General features: G+C 52.9%; 1 protein-coding gene across 1 annotated transcript in view; it reads right to left on the bottom strand.

The window, feature by feature from the left end:
* Nucleotides 1-4,518, bottom strand: part of LOC119956268 (myocardin-related transcription factor A-like) — a 174,533-nt gene extending 170,015 nt beyond the window's left edge. Inside the window, exon 1 of the mRNA XM_038783333.1 lies at nt 4,394-4,518. Within this exon, the coding sequence (XP_038639261.1) occupies nt 4,394-4,469 (76 nt within the window). The 5' untranslated portion in view covers nt 4,470-4,518. The remainder of the gene's footprint in view (nt 1-4,393) is intronic.
* Between the last annotated feature and the right edge of the window lie 14,530 nt (nt 4,519-19,048).

Here is a 19,048-nt window from a genome sequence, read left to right as displayed (position 1 = left end):
GAAAACAACCTAGTGGAGTGGTGTAACGACAACAATCTCTCCCTCAATGCCAGCAAAACTAAAGAGCTGGTCATCGACTTCAGGAAGCAAAGTACTGTACACACCCCTGTCAGCATCAACGGGGCCGAGGTGGAGATGGTTAGCAGTTTCAAATTCCTAGGGGTACACATCACCAAAAATCTGTCCTGGTCCACCCACATCGACACTACCACCAAGAAAGCACAACAGCGCCTATACTTCCTCAGGAAACAAAGAAAATTTGGCATGTCCACATTAACCCTTACAAACTTTTACAGATGCACTATAGAGAAATACAGCACAGAACAGGCCCTTCGGCCCACGATGTTGTGCCGAACCTTTGTCCTAGGTTAATCATAGAATTTTGGACACCAAGGGCAATTTTTCATGGCCAATCCACCCAACCTGCACATCTTTGGACTGTGGGAGGAAACCCATGCACACACGGGGAGGATGTGCAGACTCCACACAGACAGTGACCCAAGTCGAAATCGAACTTGGGACCCTGGAGCTGTGAAGCAATTGTGCTATCCACAATTGTGCTAATCCACAGCACAATAGAAAGCATCCTATCTAGCTGCATCACAGCCTGGTATGGCAACTGCTCGGCCCAGGACCGTAAGAAACTTCAGAGAGTCGTGAACACAGCCCAGTCCATCACACGAACCTGCCTCCCATCCATTGATTCCATCTACACCTCCCGCTGCCAGGGGGAAAGCGGACAGCATAATCAAAGACGCTCCCACCCGGCTTACTCACTCTTCCAACATCTTCCATCGGGCAGGAGATACAGAAGTCTGAGAACACGCACGAACAGACTCAAGAACAGCTTCTTCCCCACTGTCACCAGACTCCTAAATGACCCTGTTATTGACTGACCTCATTAACACTACACCCCTGTATGCTTCATCTGATGCCGGTGCTTATGTAGTTACATTGTGGACCTTGTGTTGCCCTATTATATATTTTCTTTTCTTTTCTATTCATGTACTTAATGATATGTTGAGCTGCTCGCAGAAAAATACTTTTCACTATACCTCGGTACACGGAACAATAAACAAATCCAATCCAATCACAGCAGGCCAGGGGCATAGTAGCAGACACCTCACCAGGTGAGGGACAGGCAGTCAGGCTGAAGGGCCCCTCAACCACCCACTGTATGGCCATCTGGGCCAGGCCCAGGAGCATTTCCACGTGGAAGTCCTCCGATCTGCCCGCATCCCTCCTCACTGGGTGGCCAAATGTCAGGAGTGTGGGAGGAACTGCATCCAAAATTAAGGAGCAGTCCCCTCAGACCATGAAATAGAGGTTATAACTATACACATCCCACACCGATGTGAAGCACTGACTCTGCCATACCATGGATATTCACAGACTCCCAGGCCATCTATAAGCAGCAAAACCTTCTGCTGTACAGGACTGCCACGTGATAAACCCTTCATATCAACTCCTTGATGGGCAAAAGAAAAGGATTCCCATCCCGTGTGAGTGGCACTGCTGCCAGCACAGCTGCCCCTCAGTGCCAGGGACCCGGGTTCAATTCCACCCTCGGGTGACTGTATGGAGTTTGCATGTTCTCCCCGTGTCTGCGTGGGTTTCCTCCGGGTGCTCCAGTTTCCTCCCACAGTCCAAAGATATGCAGGTTAGCTGGATTGGCCGTGCTAAAATTTCCCCAGCGTGCCCAAAGGTTAGGTGGGGTTATGGAGGTATGGCAGGGGTGTCTACTTTCGGAGGGTGGTGCAGACTCGATGGGCTGAATGGCCTCCATCTGCACTGTCGGGAGTCTATGATATGTAGCCTCCCGCTCAGGACCTACTGTCTCCTCTAGACAGCAGGTTGGAATGTCTTAGTATGTCCAAAGGGTGATGCTGTGCAAGAGAGAACTGCGCAGAAAACTAGTCCAGGCAGAATGGAATAGCATCCAAGAGGATTCTTTTTTAAATAGAGTATCCAATTAAGGGGCAATTTAGCGTGGCCAATCCACCTACCCTGCACACCTTTGGGTTGTGGGGGTGAAACCCACGCAGACACAGGGAGAATGTGCAAACTCCACACGGACAGTGACCCGGGGCCGGGATCAAACCCGGGTTCTCAGCGGCGTAGTCCCAGTGCTAACCACTGTGTCGCTTGCCACCCCTTGGGGGGGGGGCGGGTCAATTTTAATGAATATGCCAAAACGGCGAATAGGAAAATGGAGAGTGGATGGTCACTGTTATTGTCTTTTGGGAATTTATTCACTGCACAGGCGGACGTTCCTCTGCAACCATTGGCCGTGCTCCAAGACAGAAACAACATGCATTGGACAGAAAAGGGGGAGGGGGAGCGAGCATTAGGGCTCAGCCTCCAGACGGTAAGGCTGCCGCTCGTGGACAGATGAATGCCACACATGCCCACGAGGCCAGCATTACGAGGATCCCCTTTACAATGATGTACAAGATTGTTCAACATTAGCAGTTCATCAATTGCACCGAGAGGTGAATCCAGCGACTGTACGGCAGAGTCCAGGGGAGGAGAGATGCCTTTCACCTGGAGAACCTCATTTCAGGGAATCTGGTCGCTGCCCCACGCAGGATTCTAACGGGGTTAGCATTGCTGCCTCACAGCGCTTTCACACAACTTCGGACCGGTTCCAGGGGTGCACAGGAAGGGGCCTGGATCATTTGTCTATCTGCTCAGTTGAGGAAAAATGGAGGAACTCAGAAGGAAAGGCAACAAGAAAGGTGTAAGAATGTTCACAATCATAAAGAGACCGGCTTCCTCTTCCCTTCGTGGTTAAGTATCATAGAATCCCCACAGTGCAGAAGGAGGCCTTTCGGCCCATCAAGTCTGCACTGACCCTCCGAAAGAGCATTCCACCCAAGCCCACTTCCCTGTCCTGTCCCAATAATCCTTTAACCTAACCTACACATCCCTGGACATGAAGGAGCAATTTAGCACGGCCAATCCACCTAACCTGCATATCTGTGGACTTTGGGAGGAAACCGGAGCGTCCGGAGGAAACCCACGCAGACACGGGGAGAACGTGCAGACTCCACACAGTCACCCAATGGCGGAATCAAACCCGGGACCCTGGTGCTGTGAGGCAGCAGTGCTAACCACTATGCCGTTCCTAATAGTTGACGTTATCCATTGATCTCAGGCCTGATTCACTTAACTCACCAACAAGAAAATGTACAGTACTGGAGGTGGCTGTCATTGTGTCTGTGCCATAGTTAGAGGAGGCAAGATAAGGGCAGCACGGTGGCGCAATGGTTAGCATTGCTGCATCACAGCGCTGAGGTCCGGGTTCGATCCCGGCTCTGGGTCACTGACCGTCTGGAGTTTGCACATTCTCCCCGTGTCTGCGTGGGTTTGGCCGCACAACCCAAAGATGTGCAGGGTAGGTGGATTGGCCACGCTAAATTGCCCCACAACCTCAGAACCTCAGCAAGTCGGTGTTCGAATGGGCCGCAAGTGTGTTGACGCTCTTGCACATTATCCTCGTGTCTCTATGGGTCCCCACCCCACAACCCAAAGATGTGCAGATTGGCCACGCTAAATTGCCACTTATTTGGAAAAAAATAATTGGGTATCTAAATTTTTTATTTAAAAAAAAAATTTTTTTTTTTTTTTTTTTTAAAAGTGTGTCACGGCTCAGCTTTACCTCCGTGCCTCACCCAGGTTCCAATCTACGGCCAGAGATCAAGGTGAAAGCGGAATATTAAACCCAAGTCATTTTAATCGCCTGCTCTGCTGGAGGAGGTTGGAAGAGCCTCGACTTCATGAGGCTTGTCCCAAACTGAGAAATAGTGCATGGAGCAAGTGAGGAGGGGGGGGGGGGGGGGGGGGGGGGGGGGGGGGGGGGGGGGGGGGGGGGGGGAGGGAGGAAATAGTGCATGGAGCAAGTGAGGAGGGGGGCGGGATGATAGTGCATGGAGCAAGTGAGGAGGGGGGGAATAGTGCATGGAGCAAGTGAGGAGGGGGGGAGGGAGGGGGCAAATTGAGAGGTGCAAACCCCAGCACCGACATGGCTGGCAAAAGCAGAGCAAACTTTTCTGAGATTCTTCCCTCCATCAAACACACTGCCCACTCAGAGACAAGCCAGAAGCTGCAATGGAATGTGCTTCAGTGCAAATACCAGTAAATGGGCAACCCCAATAGTATTGCAAAATGAAATAACCTCAATGACACTACTTTTATCCCCTCGGGCCCCGCCGCTCTTCTTGGAAAGTGGTCCCTCTTGGTTGACTCGGATAACAATCGCGAGTTAACCCAATCCACTGGGAATAGATTGTGCTGATGGTGAACAGCCATTTAACTAGGTTCCACCCAAACGCTTCTCTCTCTCTCTCACACACACACACACACACACACACACACACACACACTGCCTTACCTGATCTGTACAGACAGTGAATCATGAGCAGCGGATCCTCCGTTCCAAACAGTATCATTTCTCGCTGATGGCTCATGCTCAGAAGCAGCGTTCCCCCCACCCCTCCCCACTCACTCCACTGTGAATACACTCCTGAAAAGGTTTCTGAGAAAAGAGTGCCACTGCTCAGTATTCGGGCATGTCCTGACGTGGGCCCCTCCTACTATTTGTTAGATAGAGCCAACACATATGAGCTCACAGCCTGAACCGGGACAGCCTTGAATACACAAAGCCTTAACGCCTGTGAACTTTACCCTGTGTGGCCAATCACTTAAGTTTCTTCAGCAATCAACATTAACCCTTTCACTAACTTATTTTTTTCAACAATTTGCTGCACAAACTTCCTTTCCGCAGGGCGGGATACAAGAAGCATTTTTCTGTCTTCTCCTCACACGCATTGTTTTCCAGGACCTCAAAACCGTGGGGGGCTTTACTTCACTCAACCTTCCCGCCCTCACACGGCCAAGTCAGAAGCTAGCTCCCTCGAGCATTCAGGTACAACTGCTGCAAAGTCAACGTCAATAGGTGTCACTGTGCCCGGTCGGCCGAAAGTCACCTCCCCGACCTGGTCCACTTTGGTAAACTCTCAAATGGCCAACGTTTCAGGGAAGGACAAGGCAAACATGTCAACAGCAGCCTGAAAGCTCCCCTCAAATTCCTGAGCATTGAGATTAATGACTGGAAGGAGTTTGCCACCAATTGTTCAAAATGGCGACTGCCTACCCACCACACTGTGCCACACTGAGTCACGATGTCTTCATGAGGGAGGACAGCAGCAGCAGCAGAGAAGGCAAAAGGAAGCAAATCCTGCCCTCCAGGTCCCACTACCTTGTGCACGCCCTGCCCCATGAGTCCAAATGTGTGTGTGTCGGAAATCGGCCTGTTCAGTCACATGAAGACCCCCAGCAGAAGCTCACAGCCCCCAGGAGATGTCCTCACGAATCGAGGGACAGCCAGCACCGACAATCAGGGGTTTTAAAGCTGAAGTCTGGTGTCATTTCCCAATGCACATGGTTCTCTTGGCTACTCTCATACAAGAGGGGCCGGCCATTCGGCCCGTCGAGCCTGCTCCACCATTCATTATCATGGCTGATAGAACAGTACAGCACAGAACAGTACAGCACAGAACAGGCCCTTCGGCCCTCGATGTTGTGCCGAGCAATGATCACCCTACTTAAACCCACGTAACCCGTATACCCGTAACCCAACGATCCCCCCATTAACCTTACACTACGGGTAATTTAGCATGGCCAATCCACCTAACCCGCACATCTTTGGACTGTGGGAGGAAACCGGAGCACCCGGAGGAAACCCACGCACACACGGGGAGGACGTGCAGACTCCACACAGACAGTGACCCAGCCGGGAATCGAACCTGGGACCCTGGAGCTGTGAAGCATTGATGCTAACCACCATGCTACCGTGAGGCCCCCTGATCATTCAACTCAACTTCTGGCCGCATTCCCTCCATATCCTTTGATCCCTTTAGCCCTCGTGCTGTATCTAACTCCTTAGAACATAGAACAGTACAGAACAGGCCCTTCGGCCCTCGATGTTGTGCCGAACAATGATCACCCTACTCAAACCCACGTAACCCGTATACCCGTAACCCAACAATCCCCCCATTAACCTTACACTACGGGCAATTTAGCATGGCCAATCCACCTAACCCGCACATCTTTGGACTGTGGGAGGAAACCGGAGCACCCGGAGGAAACCCACGCACACACGGGGAGGACGTGCAGACTCCACACAGACAGTGACCCAGCCGGGAATCGAACCTGGGACCACTGGAGCTGTGAAGCATTGATGCTAACCACCATGCTACCGTGAGGTCCCTTGTTGAACAACGTTTTGCCTCAAGTGTTTTCTGCGGTAGTGAATTTGACGCCGACCACAGTGGCAAACACTGCCGCCTCACAGCGCCAGGGTCCCGGGTTCAATTCCGCCCTCTGGTGACTGTCTGTGCGGAGACTGCAAGTTCTCCCCATGTCTGCAGGGTTTCCTCCGGGTGCTCTGGTTTCCTCCCACAGTCCAATGGCGTGCGGGTTAGGTGGATTGGCCATGCTAAATTGCCCCTTAATGCCCAGGGATGTGCAGGTTAGGTTAGGTTATGGGAGTACGGGGATAGGTATGGGTAGACACTTGTAAATGGGCAAAGTGCTCATTCGAAGGGTCGGTGCACTCGCGATGGGCTGACGGGCCTCCTTGTGCACTGTAGGGATTCTATAATTCTATGAAGTCGCAATCTGGCTGAAGAAATTTCTCTCCCTCTCACCCACCCTCCCCCACCATCGGGAACATCCTTCCTGCATCTACCCTGTCCGGTGCTGTTAGAATTTTAGAGATTTCTATGAGATTCTACCCTCAAATTCTACAGCAAATACAATCCTAACCGACTCAATCTCTCCTCAGGGGGTAGGGAGGTGGACCCAGAAGAGAAGGCCTTTAAGTGCAGAGACTGGGGAAAAAGTGAGACTGAGATAAAGATAGCGCAGGGTAAGAGCAGGCAGGGCTCAGGGTAAGAGCAGGCAGGGGGAAGCTGCAGGGCTCAGGGTAAGAGCAGGCAGGGCTCAGGGTAAGAGCAGGCAGGGCTCAGGGTAAGAGCAGGCAGGGCTCAGGGTAAGAGCAGGCAGGGCTCAGGGTAAGAGCAGGCAGGGCTCAGGGTAAGAGCAGGCAGGGCTCAGGGTAAGAGCAGGCAGGGCTCAGGGTAAGAGCAGGCAGGGCTCAGGGTAAGAGCAGGCAGGGCTCAGGGTAAGAGCAGGCAGGGCTCAGGGTAAGAGCAGGCAGGGCTCAGGGTAAGAGCAGGCAGGGCTCAGGGTAAGAGCAGGCAGGGCTCAGGGTAAGAGCAGGCAGGGCTCAGGGTAAGAGCAGGCAGGGCTCAGGGTAAGAGCAGGCAGGGCTCAGGGTAAGAGCAGGCAGGGCTCAGGGTAAGAGCAGGCAGGGCTCAGGGTAAGAGCAGGCAGGGGGAAGCTGCAGGGCTCAGTGTAAGAGGAGGCAGGGAGAAGCTGCAGGGCTCGGGGTAAGAGCAGGCAGGGAGAAGCTGCAGGGCTCAGGGTCAGAGCAGGCAGGGCTCAGGGTAAGAGCAGGCAGGGGGAAGCTGCAGGGCTCAGGGTAAGAGCAGGCAGGGGGAAGCTGCAGGGCTCAGGGTAAGAGCAGGCAGGGCTCAGGGTAAGAGCAGGCAGCGGGAAGCTGCAGGGCTCAGGGTAAGAGCAGGCAGGGCTCAGTGTAAGAGCAGGCAGGGCTCAGGGTAAGAGCAGGCAGGGGGAAGCTGCAGGGCTCAGTGGGAAGCTGCAGGTCTGGAGTGCGTTTGTTTCAATGCAAAACATATAACAGGTAAAACAGATGAACTGAGAGCTTGGATTACTGTGTGGGACTATGATGTAAGTGCAATTACAGAGACATGGTTAAAGGAGGGACAGGACTGGCAGCTTAACATTCCAGGATATTGTTGTTTTAGATCGGACAGAACGGGAACAAAAGAGGAGGGGGAGTTTCATTGCTGATTAGGGAGCAGATCATAGTTGTGTTGAGGGAGGACACATTGGAGGGAGCTGGTCATGAGGCATTATGGGTGGATATACTAGGATGGCCCATTCTCACAAATCCTAAGCAGCCAAAGTTACAGATCAGGGAAAAACAACGGGAAATGTTTTTGGAAGAACGGAAGGAAAGAAAGAACAACATGATAAGTGCAAGGCGAGGATTGATCATGTCATGAAAGAAACCAATGTTCTGTACTGTCCAATCTACTTCTTGCCATTTTTCGTATGTATGTGTTTATTGTTGATCTTTCCCATATTTTACACTGAATATCCTTCCTCAGATAAGGAGACCAAAACTGCACAGAATATTCCAGGTGTGGCCTCACCAAGGCCCTGTATAATTGCAGCAAGATATCCCTGCTCCTGTACTCAAATCCTCTCGTTTACATTTTAAAAATAAATTTAGAGTACCTAATTCATTTTTTCTAATTACTGGGCAATTTAGTGCGGTTAATTCACCCGACCTGCACATCTTTGGGTTGTGCGGGCGAAATTCACACAAACACGGGGAGAATGAACAAACTCCACACGGACAGTGACCCATAGCCGGGATCGAACCTGGGACCTCGGCGCCGTGAGGCAGCAATGTTAACCACTGCGCCCCCGTGTTGCCCTACCATTTGCTTTTTTTACCACCTGCTGCATCTGTATGCTTGCCTTCAGTGACTGGTGTACAAGGACACTCTGGTCTCAGTGCACATCATCTTTTCCCAATCTATAGCCATTCAGGTAATAATCGACCTTCCTGCCTTTGCTACCTAAGTGGATAACCGCATATTTATCCAAATTATTCCACAACCGTCATGCATTTTCCCACTCACTCAGCCTGTCCAAATCACTCTGAAGCATCTCTGCATGCTCCTTCCAGCTCACCCTCCCACCCAGCTTTGTGTCAGCAGCAACATTTACTTCCCACATCTAAATCATTAATATACATGTGGATAGCTGGGGCCCCAGCATTAATCCCTGCAGAACCCCACTAACCACTGCCTGCCACTTGGGAAAAGACCCGTTTATTCCTATTCTTTGCTTCCTGTCGGTCAACCAGTTTTCTAGCCAATTGCAATACACTATCCCCAATCCCATGAACTTGTCGACAGCCTTCTGAAAGTCCAAATAAACCACATCCACTGGCTCCCCCTCATGAGCTCCACTAGCTATATCCTCAAAGAATTCCTCGAGATTGATTGAGCGTCCTTTCGTAAATCCATGCTGACTCTGAACGATCCTGCCACTGTTTTCCAAGTGAACTTTGTTGCTCTGCGCTACAGGACCAGGGTCTTTTAATTTAAACTAAGAAAAATATACCCAGCTAGGTTTCATTGAGACATTAACATTGTGAGTGACACATGCACACCTGAATGAAAACTGGCACCGCCTTAAGTCCACACAAAATCGCCAAGTGGTGGCACAGTGGTTGGCACTGCTGCCTCTCAGCACCAGGGACCCGAGTTGGATTCTTCCCTCGGGTGACTGTCACCTGACAGAAGTGCTACGGCGTCACTGATCACAAGTGGCACGCCAGCATAGCGGTTAGCACTGTTGCCTCACAGCACCAGGGTCTCAGGTTTGATTCCCCGCTGGGTCACGGTCTGTGCGGAGTCCGCACGTTCTCCCCGTGTCTGCGTGGGTTTCCTCCGGGTGCTCCGGTTTCCTCCCACAGTCACAAAGATGTGCAAGTTTGGTGAGCTGGACTCGCCAGATCGCCCCTTCGTGTCCAAGAGGGGGACACGGTTACAGGGATAGGGCGGAGGATTGGATCTACGTAGGGCGCTCTTCGGTTCGGTGCAGACTCGATGGGCTGAATGGCCTTCTTCTACACTGTCGGGATTCTATAATTCTATAGGGTAATGCACTTGTAATGTCTCCAAGCTGAGGTTCCCTCGGTTTCTATATCAGGTCATTACTGAGGAGAAGACGTTGAATACGTTGAAACACCAAAACAATGCTGGTAGGGGTGGCTTGGGGGGCGGGGGGGGCACAATTTCCTCAGTAAATTTCCTCAGTTTGGTTTGTTTTGAGAACAGAACTTGTGGTTGCCAGTGATAGGTGCAGGAAGGGCCACACCAGCTGGCCAAACAAAGCAGAGCGTCCCGCGTCCCGTGTGGGAACACTTCCTCCAAGATTCTCCACCAGTGGATGGCCTGGACCAGGAGCGGCGCGGTCAAAAAAACGGCTTTGGAGCAGAGAAAGGTGCGAGGCAGGAAAGGCAAGATGGCGGCAGGCGGGGAATCAGCAGCGTGGCAGCAGTGGGTGCGGGAGCAGCAGGAGCTGCTTCAGGGCTCCTTCAGGGAGCTGAAGGCAGAGATCCTGGAACCACTTAAGGCATCCCTGGACATGGCAACCCAGATGGCTCAGGGTGCGGAGATCCGAGAGCTTCGGCAAAAGGCCTCGGAGAGAGAGGACTAACCCCTGGGCCTGGCAGTGAAGGTGGAGTCGCACGAGGCGCTCCACAAGACGTGGTCAGCAAGGATGGAGGAGATGGATAACCGGGCCCGTCGGAAGAACCTGCGGATTCTAGGCCTCCCAGAGGGGCTGGAAGGTTCGGATTTGGGGGCCTATGTGGCTATGATGCTGAACACGCTAATGGGTGCGAGGTCGTTCCAGGGACCCTTAGAGCTGGAGGGTGCCCATCGGGTGCTGCTGAGGAAACCCAGGCCAAATTAGCCGCCTCGGGCGGTGCTGATCCGATTTCACCGCTTCGTCGACCGTGAGTGTGTGCTGAGATGGGCGAAGGAGAGGAGAAGCAAGTGGGAAAATGAGGAGATCAGGATCTACCAGGACTGGAGTGCAGAGGTGGCAAAGAGAAGGGCTGGTTTTAATCGGACGAAGGCAGTGCTCCACAAGAAGGGGGTCAAGTTTGGCCTGTTACAGCCGGCACGCCTCTGGGTCACTTATAAGGACAGCCAGCTCTACTTTGACTCTCCGGAGGAGGCCTGGGGCTTTCGTCCAGGCAGAGAAGCTGGACTTAAACTGAGGACTGGGGAACTGTGTACACAGCCCGGAGGCTCTGTCCTCCTTGGCATCCTTTCGCTTTTATCGGTTCTATTTGATTATATCTTTTTGCTGTTCTGCTTTTTCACTTTTTGGGATTGTTATCTGTTTCCTTGGGCGCTTTGTCACGTCTGGGTTTTTTTTTCACTCGTTGACAGTTTGGGAGTGGTTCGCAGTCCTGTTGGGTCATGTGCCTGTTTTTTCCCCGCGTGTTGGGTCGGGGGGCTGGGCTCGGGAGGAGTGGGCGGGGCCGGCACGGGGGGAGGGCGTGGTGGTTGCGTTGCAATGGGGAGGGTCATTGGGGTGGCAGGAGCAGCCGGGGTCAGCAGGAGTTGGCTGACTTACGGAAGTACAATGGAAGGGGTTACGAAGCTAAGGGGGGCCCTAGCTTGGGGAGGGGGGGTACCGGGTTGCTGCTGGAATGGCCGAGAAGGAGCTGGAGCATGTAGAGGGGGTCGGGATGGAGGTCTGTCGCCGTGGAGAACGGGCTGAGCGGGGGGCGCACTGAGAAAGGGTAATAGCTAGTCGACGGGGGAGGGGGGTAGGTAGCCCCCTGATCCGGCTGATAACCTGGAATGTGAGGGGACTGAATGGGCCGGTCAAACGGGCCCGCGTGTTTGCGCACCTGAAGGGGCTGAAGGCGGATGTGGCCATGCTTCAGGAGACGCACCTGAAGGTGGCGGATCAGGTTAGATTGAGGAAGGGATGGGTAGGCCAGGTGTTTCATTCAGGGCTGGATGCAAAAAATCGGGGGGTGGCGATCCTGGTGGGGAAGAGGGTGTCGTTTGAGGCGTCGAAATGTGGTGGCAGACAGCGGCGGGAGGTATGTGATGGTAAGCGGTAAGCTGCAGGGGGAGCAGGTGGTGCTGGTCAATGTATACGCCCTGAATTGGGACGATGCGGGTTTCATGCGCCGCATGTTGGCCCGGATTCCAGATTTGGAGGCGGGGGGGTCTGATAATGGGGGGGGATTTCAACACAGTGCTGGATCCGCCACTGGATCGATCCAGTTCCAGGACGGGTAGGAGGCCAGTGGCGGCTGAGGTGTTGAGGGGGCTTATTGACAAGATGGGAGGGGTGGATCCATGGAGGTTTGCGAGGCCGAGGGCCATACTTCTCCCATGTGCATAAGGCCTATTCCCCGATTGATTTTTTCGTTATGAATAGGGCGCTGATTGCGGGGGTGGAAGATGCTGAATATTCGGCGATAGCCATTTCTGACCATGCCGCACACTGGGTGGACCTCGAGCTGGGGGAGGAGAGAGACCAGCCCCCGCTTATGCGCTTGGAGGTGGGGCTGCTGGCGGACGAGGAGGTGGGCGGGCGGGTTCGAGGATGTATTGAGAGGTACCTGGAGGCCAATGACAATGGGGAGGTCCGAGTGGGGACGGTCTGGGAGGCGCTGAAGGCGGTGGTTAGGGGGGAGTTGATCTCCATTCGAGCCCACAGGGAGAGGAGAGAACAGAGAGAGACTGGTTGGGGAGATGGTGAGGGTGGACAGGAGATACGCGGAGGCTCCGGAGGAGGGATTGCTGAGGGAGCGGCGCAGCCTCCAGGCTGAGTTCGACTTGTTGACCACCAGAAAGGCGGAAGCTCAGTGGAGGAAAGCACAGGGGGCGGTGTATGAATATGGGGAGAAGGCGAGCAGGATGCTGGCGCACCAGCTCCGCAAGTGGGATGCGGCCAGGGAGATTGGTGGAGTTAAGGATAGGGGAGGAAATGTGGTGCGAAGGGGGGTAGACATTAATGGGGTCTTCAGGGACTTCTACGAGAAACTGTATCAGTCCGAACACCAGGTGGAGGAGGGGGGGGATGGGGCACTTTTTTGACCAGCTGAGATTCCCGATGGTGGAGGAGGGACAGGTGGAGGGGCTGGGGGCGCCAATTGAGCTTGAGGAGCTGGTCAAAGGGATAGGGAGCATGCAGTCGGGGAAGGCGCCGGGGCTGGATGGGTTCCCGGTCAAATTTTATAAGATGTATGCAGACCTGTTAGGTCCCCTGTTGGTTAGGACCTTCCATGAGGCAAGGGAAGGGGGGGTTCTACCTCCGACGATGTCTCGGGCACGGATTTCCATGACCCTTAAGTGGGACAAGGATCCCCTGCAGTGTGGGTCATACAGGCCGATTTCACTCTTAAATGTAGACGCGAATGTAGAATCTGTTGGCGAAGATTTTAGCCACGAGGATTGAGGACTGTGTGCCGCAGGTTATCCACGAGGGTCAAACGGGGTTCGTGAAGGGGAGGCAGCTGAACACTAACATACGGAGTCTCTTGAATGGTATAATGATGCCGGCGGTAGAAGGGGAGGCGGAGATAGTGGTGGCACTGGACGCGGAGAAGGCCTTCGATAGGGTTGAGTGGGGATACTTGTGGGAGGTGCTGGAAAGGTTTGGGTTTGGGGAGGGGTTTGTCAGGTGGGTGAGGCTGTTATATGAGGCCCCGATGGCGAGCGTGGCCACGAATAGGAGGAGGTCGGACTATTTTCGGTTATACCGAGGGACGAGGCAGGGGTGTCCCTTGTCCCCCCTGCTTTTTGCGTTGGCAATTGAACCCCTGGCCATGGAGCTGAGGGAGGTGAGGAACTGGAGGGGGCTGGTGCGGGGTGGGGAGGAGCACCGAGTGTCGCTCTATGCAGATGACTTATTGTTATACGTGGCCCTTCTACCGCCGGCATCGTTAGAACATTTAAGAGACTCCGTATGTTAATGTTCAGCTGCCTCCCCCCTCACAAACCCCGTTTGATCCTTGTGGATAACCTGCAGCACACAGTCCTCTATCCTCGTGGCTAAAATCTTCGCCAACAGCTTGGCGTCTACATTTAAGAGTGAGATCGGCCTGTATGACCCACACTGCAGGTGGGGGGAATGTCAGAAGTGATGAGGATTCTCAGGGAATTTGGGGATTTCTCAGGGTACAAGCTCAACTTTGGGAAAAGCGAGCTGTTCGTTGTTCGCCCGGGGGACCAGGAGGGGGGGATTGGTCGGCTCCCACTAAAAAGGGCGGAGAGGAGCTTCAGGTACTTGGGGTCCAGGTGGCCAGGAGCTGGGGGGCCTTGCATAAGCTTAACCTCACAAGGCTGGTGGAGCAAATGGAGGAGGAGTTTAAGAGGTGGGACATGCCGCCGCTGTCTTTGGCAGGTAGGGTGCAATCAGTCAAGATGACGGTGCTTCCGAGGTTTCTGTTCCTGTTCCAGTGCCTCCCCATCCTTATCCCGAAGGCCTTTTTCAGGCAGGTTATCAGGAGCATTACGGGGTTTGTGTGGACGGACGGGACCCCAAGGGTGAGAAGGGTGTTCTTGGAGCGGGGCAGGGATAGGGAGGGCTGGCGCTGCCCAACCTCTGTGGGTATTATTGGGCTGCCAACGCAGCAATGGTGCGTAAGTGGGTAATGGACGGGGAAAGGGCAGCATGGAAGAGGATGGAGATGGCATCCTGTGTGGGCACGAGCCTGGAAGCGCTGGCAAAGGCGCCGCTGCCGCTCCCTCCAACGAGGTATACGAGCCCGGTGGTGGCAGCTACCCTCAAAATTTGGGGGCAGTGGAGACGGCATAGGGGGGAGGTGGGGTCCCCGATACGGGGGAACCACCGGTTTGTCCCGGGGAGAATTGACGGCGGGTTCCTGAGTTGGCACAGGGCAGGTGTTAGGAGGTTGAGGGACCTGTTTGTAGACGGGAAGTTTGCGAGCCTGGGTGAGCTGGAAGGGAAGTTCGGGCTTCCCCCGGGGAACACCTTTAGGTACATGCAGGTAAGGGGGTTTGTCAGGCGGCAGAGTTCCCTCTGCTGCCACCGCGTGGGGTCCAGGACAGGGTGCTCTTGGGGGTGTGGGTTGGAGAGGGGAGGATCTCGGCAACGTACAGTGATGCAGGAGGTAGACGAGGCCTCGGTGGAGGAGCTGAAGGGTAAATGGGAGGAGGAGCTGGGTGAGGAGATTGAGGAGGGGACGTGGGCGGATGCCCTAGGAAGGGTGAACTCCTCCTCTTCTTGTGCAAGGCTTAGCCTCATACAGTTTATGGTGCTGCATAGGGCCCACATGACCGGGACAAGGATGAGCCGGTTTTTTGGGAACGAGGACAGGTGTGCTAGGTGCTCGGGGAGCCCAGCAAACCACGCCCATATGTTCTGGGCATGCCCAGCGCTGGGGGAATTTTGGAAGGGCGTAGCAAGGACGGTGTCGAGGGTGGTAGGATCCAGGGTCAAACCGGGCTGGGGGCTCGCAATATTTGGGGTTGCAGAAGAGCCGGGAGTGCAGGAGGCAAGAGAGGCCGGCATTCTGGCCTCTGCGTCCCTAGTAGCCCGGCGGAGGATTCTTCTTCAGTGGAAGGATGCGAGGACCCCAAGCGTGGAGGCCTGGGTCAACGATATGGCGGGGTTTATTAAATTGGAGAGGGTGAAATTTGCCCTAAGGGGGTCAGTGCAGGGGTTCTTCAGGAGATGGCAACCATTCCTAGATTTCCTGGCAGAACAGTAGTAAAAGGCCAGCAGCAGCAATCCGGGGGGAGGGGTCGTCTCTTGGTTTTGGACTGAAGGGACGTGTACATTTGTTCTTTGCTAATGACTGGCGTTAATTTAATTCTTCTTTTTTGTGTACATGGGGGGGTTGGGGGGGGGGGGGGGTTGTTCTTTCTGTTCTCAGTATTTTCTGTTATTGATATTTTGTGAAAATTTGAATTAAAATTATTTTTTTTAAAAAGGAACATGAATGCTGAATACCAGAGTATATCAATATCAAACTGGCAAAAATAACACAGCAGAACGCACAACAATTACCGGGACATCACCACTAAACTGAAAAACACAACCTGCACTATGTTTTTATGTTACTTCCTATGTTGAGATTTGTTCAGCTCCCTGAGGAGGCTTTCAGTTTGAAGTGAATTGTATAGGTTTTATTTTTAAGTCTAAAAACAAATCATGTTTAGTATTTTAATTACCTTTTTTTAACCTAACAATAATCTACTTGAGGGGTAGCACTGATCGCCATGCTCCTGTTTGCCCCGGAGGGTTGGGCAACCCACAGCAGGCACCTTAAGGAATTAGAGTGCTGCCTTAGAGAGATCCTCCAGGAAGGTGTCCCTCTCCCAAGGCATCGACATCGAGCACTCATCACAAAGCAGGCTCCACTGGGCGGGGCATGTCACTCATGTGCCAGGTGAAAGACTCCCGAATCAACTATGCTGCTCCAACATTGCCGCAGCAGGAAATTCCCGGGAGCACGCCTTACGGATGTCCTCAAAGCATCCCCGAGAGGCCAAACGTCCCTCCGATTCCAGGACTTGGGACTGGTCAAAATGGAGCAGGCTGGTCCGGGAAGGCACAGAGAGTGCTTGTCGGGAATGTGCAAAGGGCGGTACGGTGACACAGTGGTCAAGAAGCCGGGGTTGATCCCGGCCCAGGTCACTGTCCGTGTGGAGTTTGCACATTCTCCCCGTGTTTGTGTGGGTCTCACCCCCACAACCTAAAGATGTGCAGGGTAGGTGGATTGGCCACGTTAAATTGCCCCTTAATTAGAAAAAATGACTACATTTATTCTTTTAACAAATGGCAAGACAGGTGGCCAAGGTGATTAAGAAGGCATGTGGCATACTTGCCTTCATCAGCTGGGACATTGAGTATAGGAGTTGGGAAATCATGTTGCAGTGTATAAAACCTTGGTTCGACCGCATTTGGAGTATTGCGTGGAGCTCTAGTCACCACATAATCAGAAGGACGTGGAAGCTTTGCAGAGGTTCACCAGGATGTTGCCTGGTGTCGAGAGTGTTGGCTGTAAGGAGAGGTTGAATAAACTAGGATTGTTCTCACTGGAAAGACGGAGGCTGAGGGGAGACCTGATAGAGGTCTACAAAATTATGAGAGGCATAGACAGGGTGGATAGTCAGAGGCTTCTTCCAAGGGTGGAAGTGTCAATTACAAAGGGGCACAGGTCCAAGTGAGAGGGGGAAAGTTTATTTATCTTTTTAATTTAGAGTACCCAATTCGTTTTTTTCCAATTAAGGGTCAATATAGTGTGGCCAATCCACCTACCCTGCACATCTTTCGGGTTGTGGGGGCAAAACCCACGCAAACACGGGGCGAATGTGCAAACTCCAGATGGACAATAACCCATAGCCGGGATTGAACCCGGGTCCTTGGCGCTGTGAGGCAGCAGTGCTAACCACTGTGCCAACGTGCTGCCCGAGAAAGAGTGGTCCATCCCTCAACAGGTTTGGGATCGGCCACGCCCCGTGCCCCTGCTCAGCGAACCTCCACAACAAACTGTGCAGCACATCATAGAAGAATGTCCAATCCACAGACTCAGCGGAAGCCTATCCCACACTCAACACAGCAGGACCGGGGGAATTTGTTTGGCTTACTTCGGGATTTTGCATTCGCTAAATAAATAAATAATCCAAACTAATGTGGTTGGAGAGGAATCTATCCTTGGAGCTGTTTACACAATTTTACATCATCGCCCACAACAACTCCAGAAAATGGCTTCACACTAACATTGAAAACATATGACGCAAGGAAAACAGCTTAATAATTTGCAGATTGATGCAGTTTTGCATCTCAATTTAATCTTTTTTAAATGATCATTTGAAAAATGAAGTTGTAAGCATAAAGGAAAAATGATGGAACATAGCCACTCCAAGCAAGAACCAACTTGCCAAACTCATGGCCGGCCGTCTCAATGAAGTGTATCCGATAATCAGTGTGTAGGATAGTTCACATCACTAATTGTCACAGGTTTGGTCCCCTTCTTCACAATCTGTCAGTGAAAAGGCAACAACATTCCCACAGCTCCCTTCACCGCCTCAGAGATGTCCAAAAATGTTTTAGTCAATTAAATACTTGTGAAACATAGACACTTTTTTTTCAAACTTAGAGTACCCATTTTTTTTCCAATTAAGGGGCAATTTAGCGTGGCTAATCCACCTACCCTGCACATCTTTGGGCTGTGGGAGTGAGACCCACGCAGACACGGGGAGAATGTGCAAACTCCACACGGACAGTGACCCAGAGCCAGGATCGAACCCGGGTCCTCGGCGCCGTGAGGCAGCTGTGCCAACCACTGCCACACCGTGCTGCCTTAATTAACGGGCAATCCTATGAGAAACTCGCCACTGCTCCTCTTTAAAATAGTCCCATAGACATTTTTACACCAGCCAGAGGGCAGAAAAGATCTCGGTTTCATGGGTCATCCAAAAGGTGCCCCACTCCTGCAGTACTGGATCAGAGGGTCAGCCTCCATCATGTACTCAAGTGTCTGGAAAGGCATTTGGCAGCACAACCATCTGATTCACAGGCAAGATTGCTCCTCACTGAGCTTCGGTATTACTCTGAGCTGTCCAAATGGCACAGGGCTGTTGTTCTGTGACACTGGCACCTGTATGGACACTGTACCCAAAAGGCCATTCTCCACGGCAATATGGGTAAACTATTCGGCCGTATGAGACATCACAGTCGAGTTTCAATAAAATCCATACACTACAGAAGGCGGCCATTCGTCTCATTGAGTCTGCACTGACCCTCTGAAAGAGTACCCTATCGAGACCCACTCCACCACCCCATCCACGAAACCCAGTAACCCCACCTAACCTTTGGACACGAAGGGGCAATTTATCATTGCCAATCCACCTAAGCTTTGGACAATGGGAGGAAACCGGAGCACCCGGAGGAAACCCACGCAGGCATGGAGAGAACGTGCAAACTCCACACAGGCAGTCACCCAAGGCTAGAACTGAACCCAGGTCCCTGGCGCTGTGAGGCAGCAGTGCTAACCACTGGGTTATGGGCAGCACGGTAGCACAAGTGGATAGCACAGTTGCTTCACAGCGCCAGGGTCCCAGGTTCGATTCCCTGCTGGGTCACTGTGCGGAGTCTGCACGTTCTCCCCGTATGTGCGTGGGTTTCCTCCGGGTGCTCCGGTTTCCTCCCACAGTCCAAAGACGTGAAGGTTAGGTGGATTGGCCGTGATAAATTGCCCTTAGTGACCAAAAAGGTTAGTGAGTTAGTGAGGGGTTATTGGGTTACGGGGATAGGGTGGAAGTGAGGGCTTAAGTGGGTCGGTGCAGACTTGATGGGCCGAATGGCCTCCCTC

This window comes from Scyliorhinus canicula, chromosome 23 (genome assembly GCF_902713615.1).
Source record: "Scyliorhinus canicula chromosome 23, sScyCan1.1, whole genome shotgun sequence".
NCBI lineage: Eukaryota > Metazoa > Chordata > Chondrichthyes > Carcharhiniformes > Scyliorhinidae > Scyliorhinus > Scyliorhinus canicula.
The sequence above is the reverse complement of the archived record's forward strand: the minus strand, read 5'-3'. Positions and strand labels throughout refer to the sequence as shown.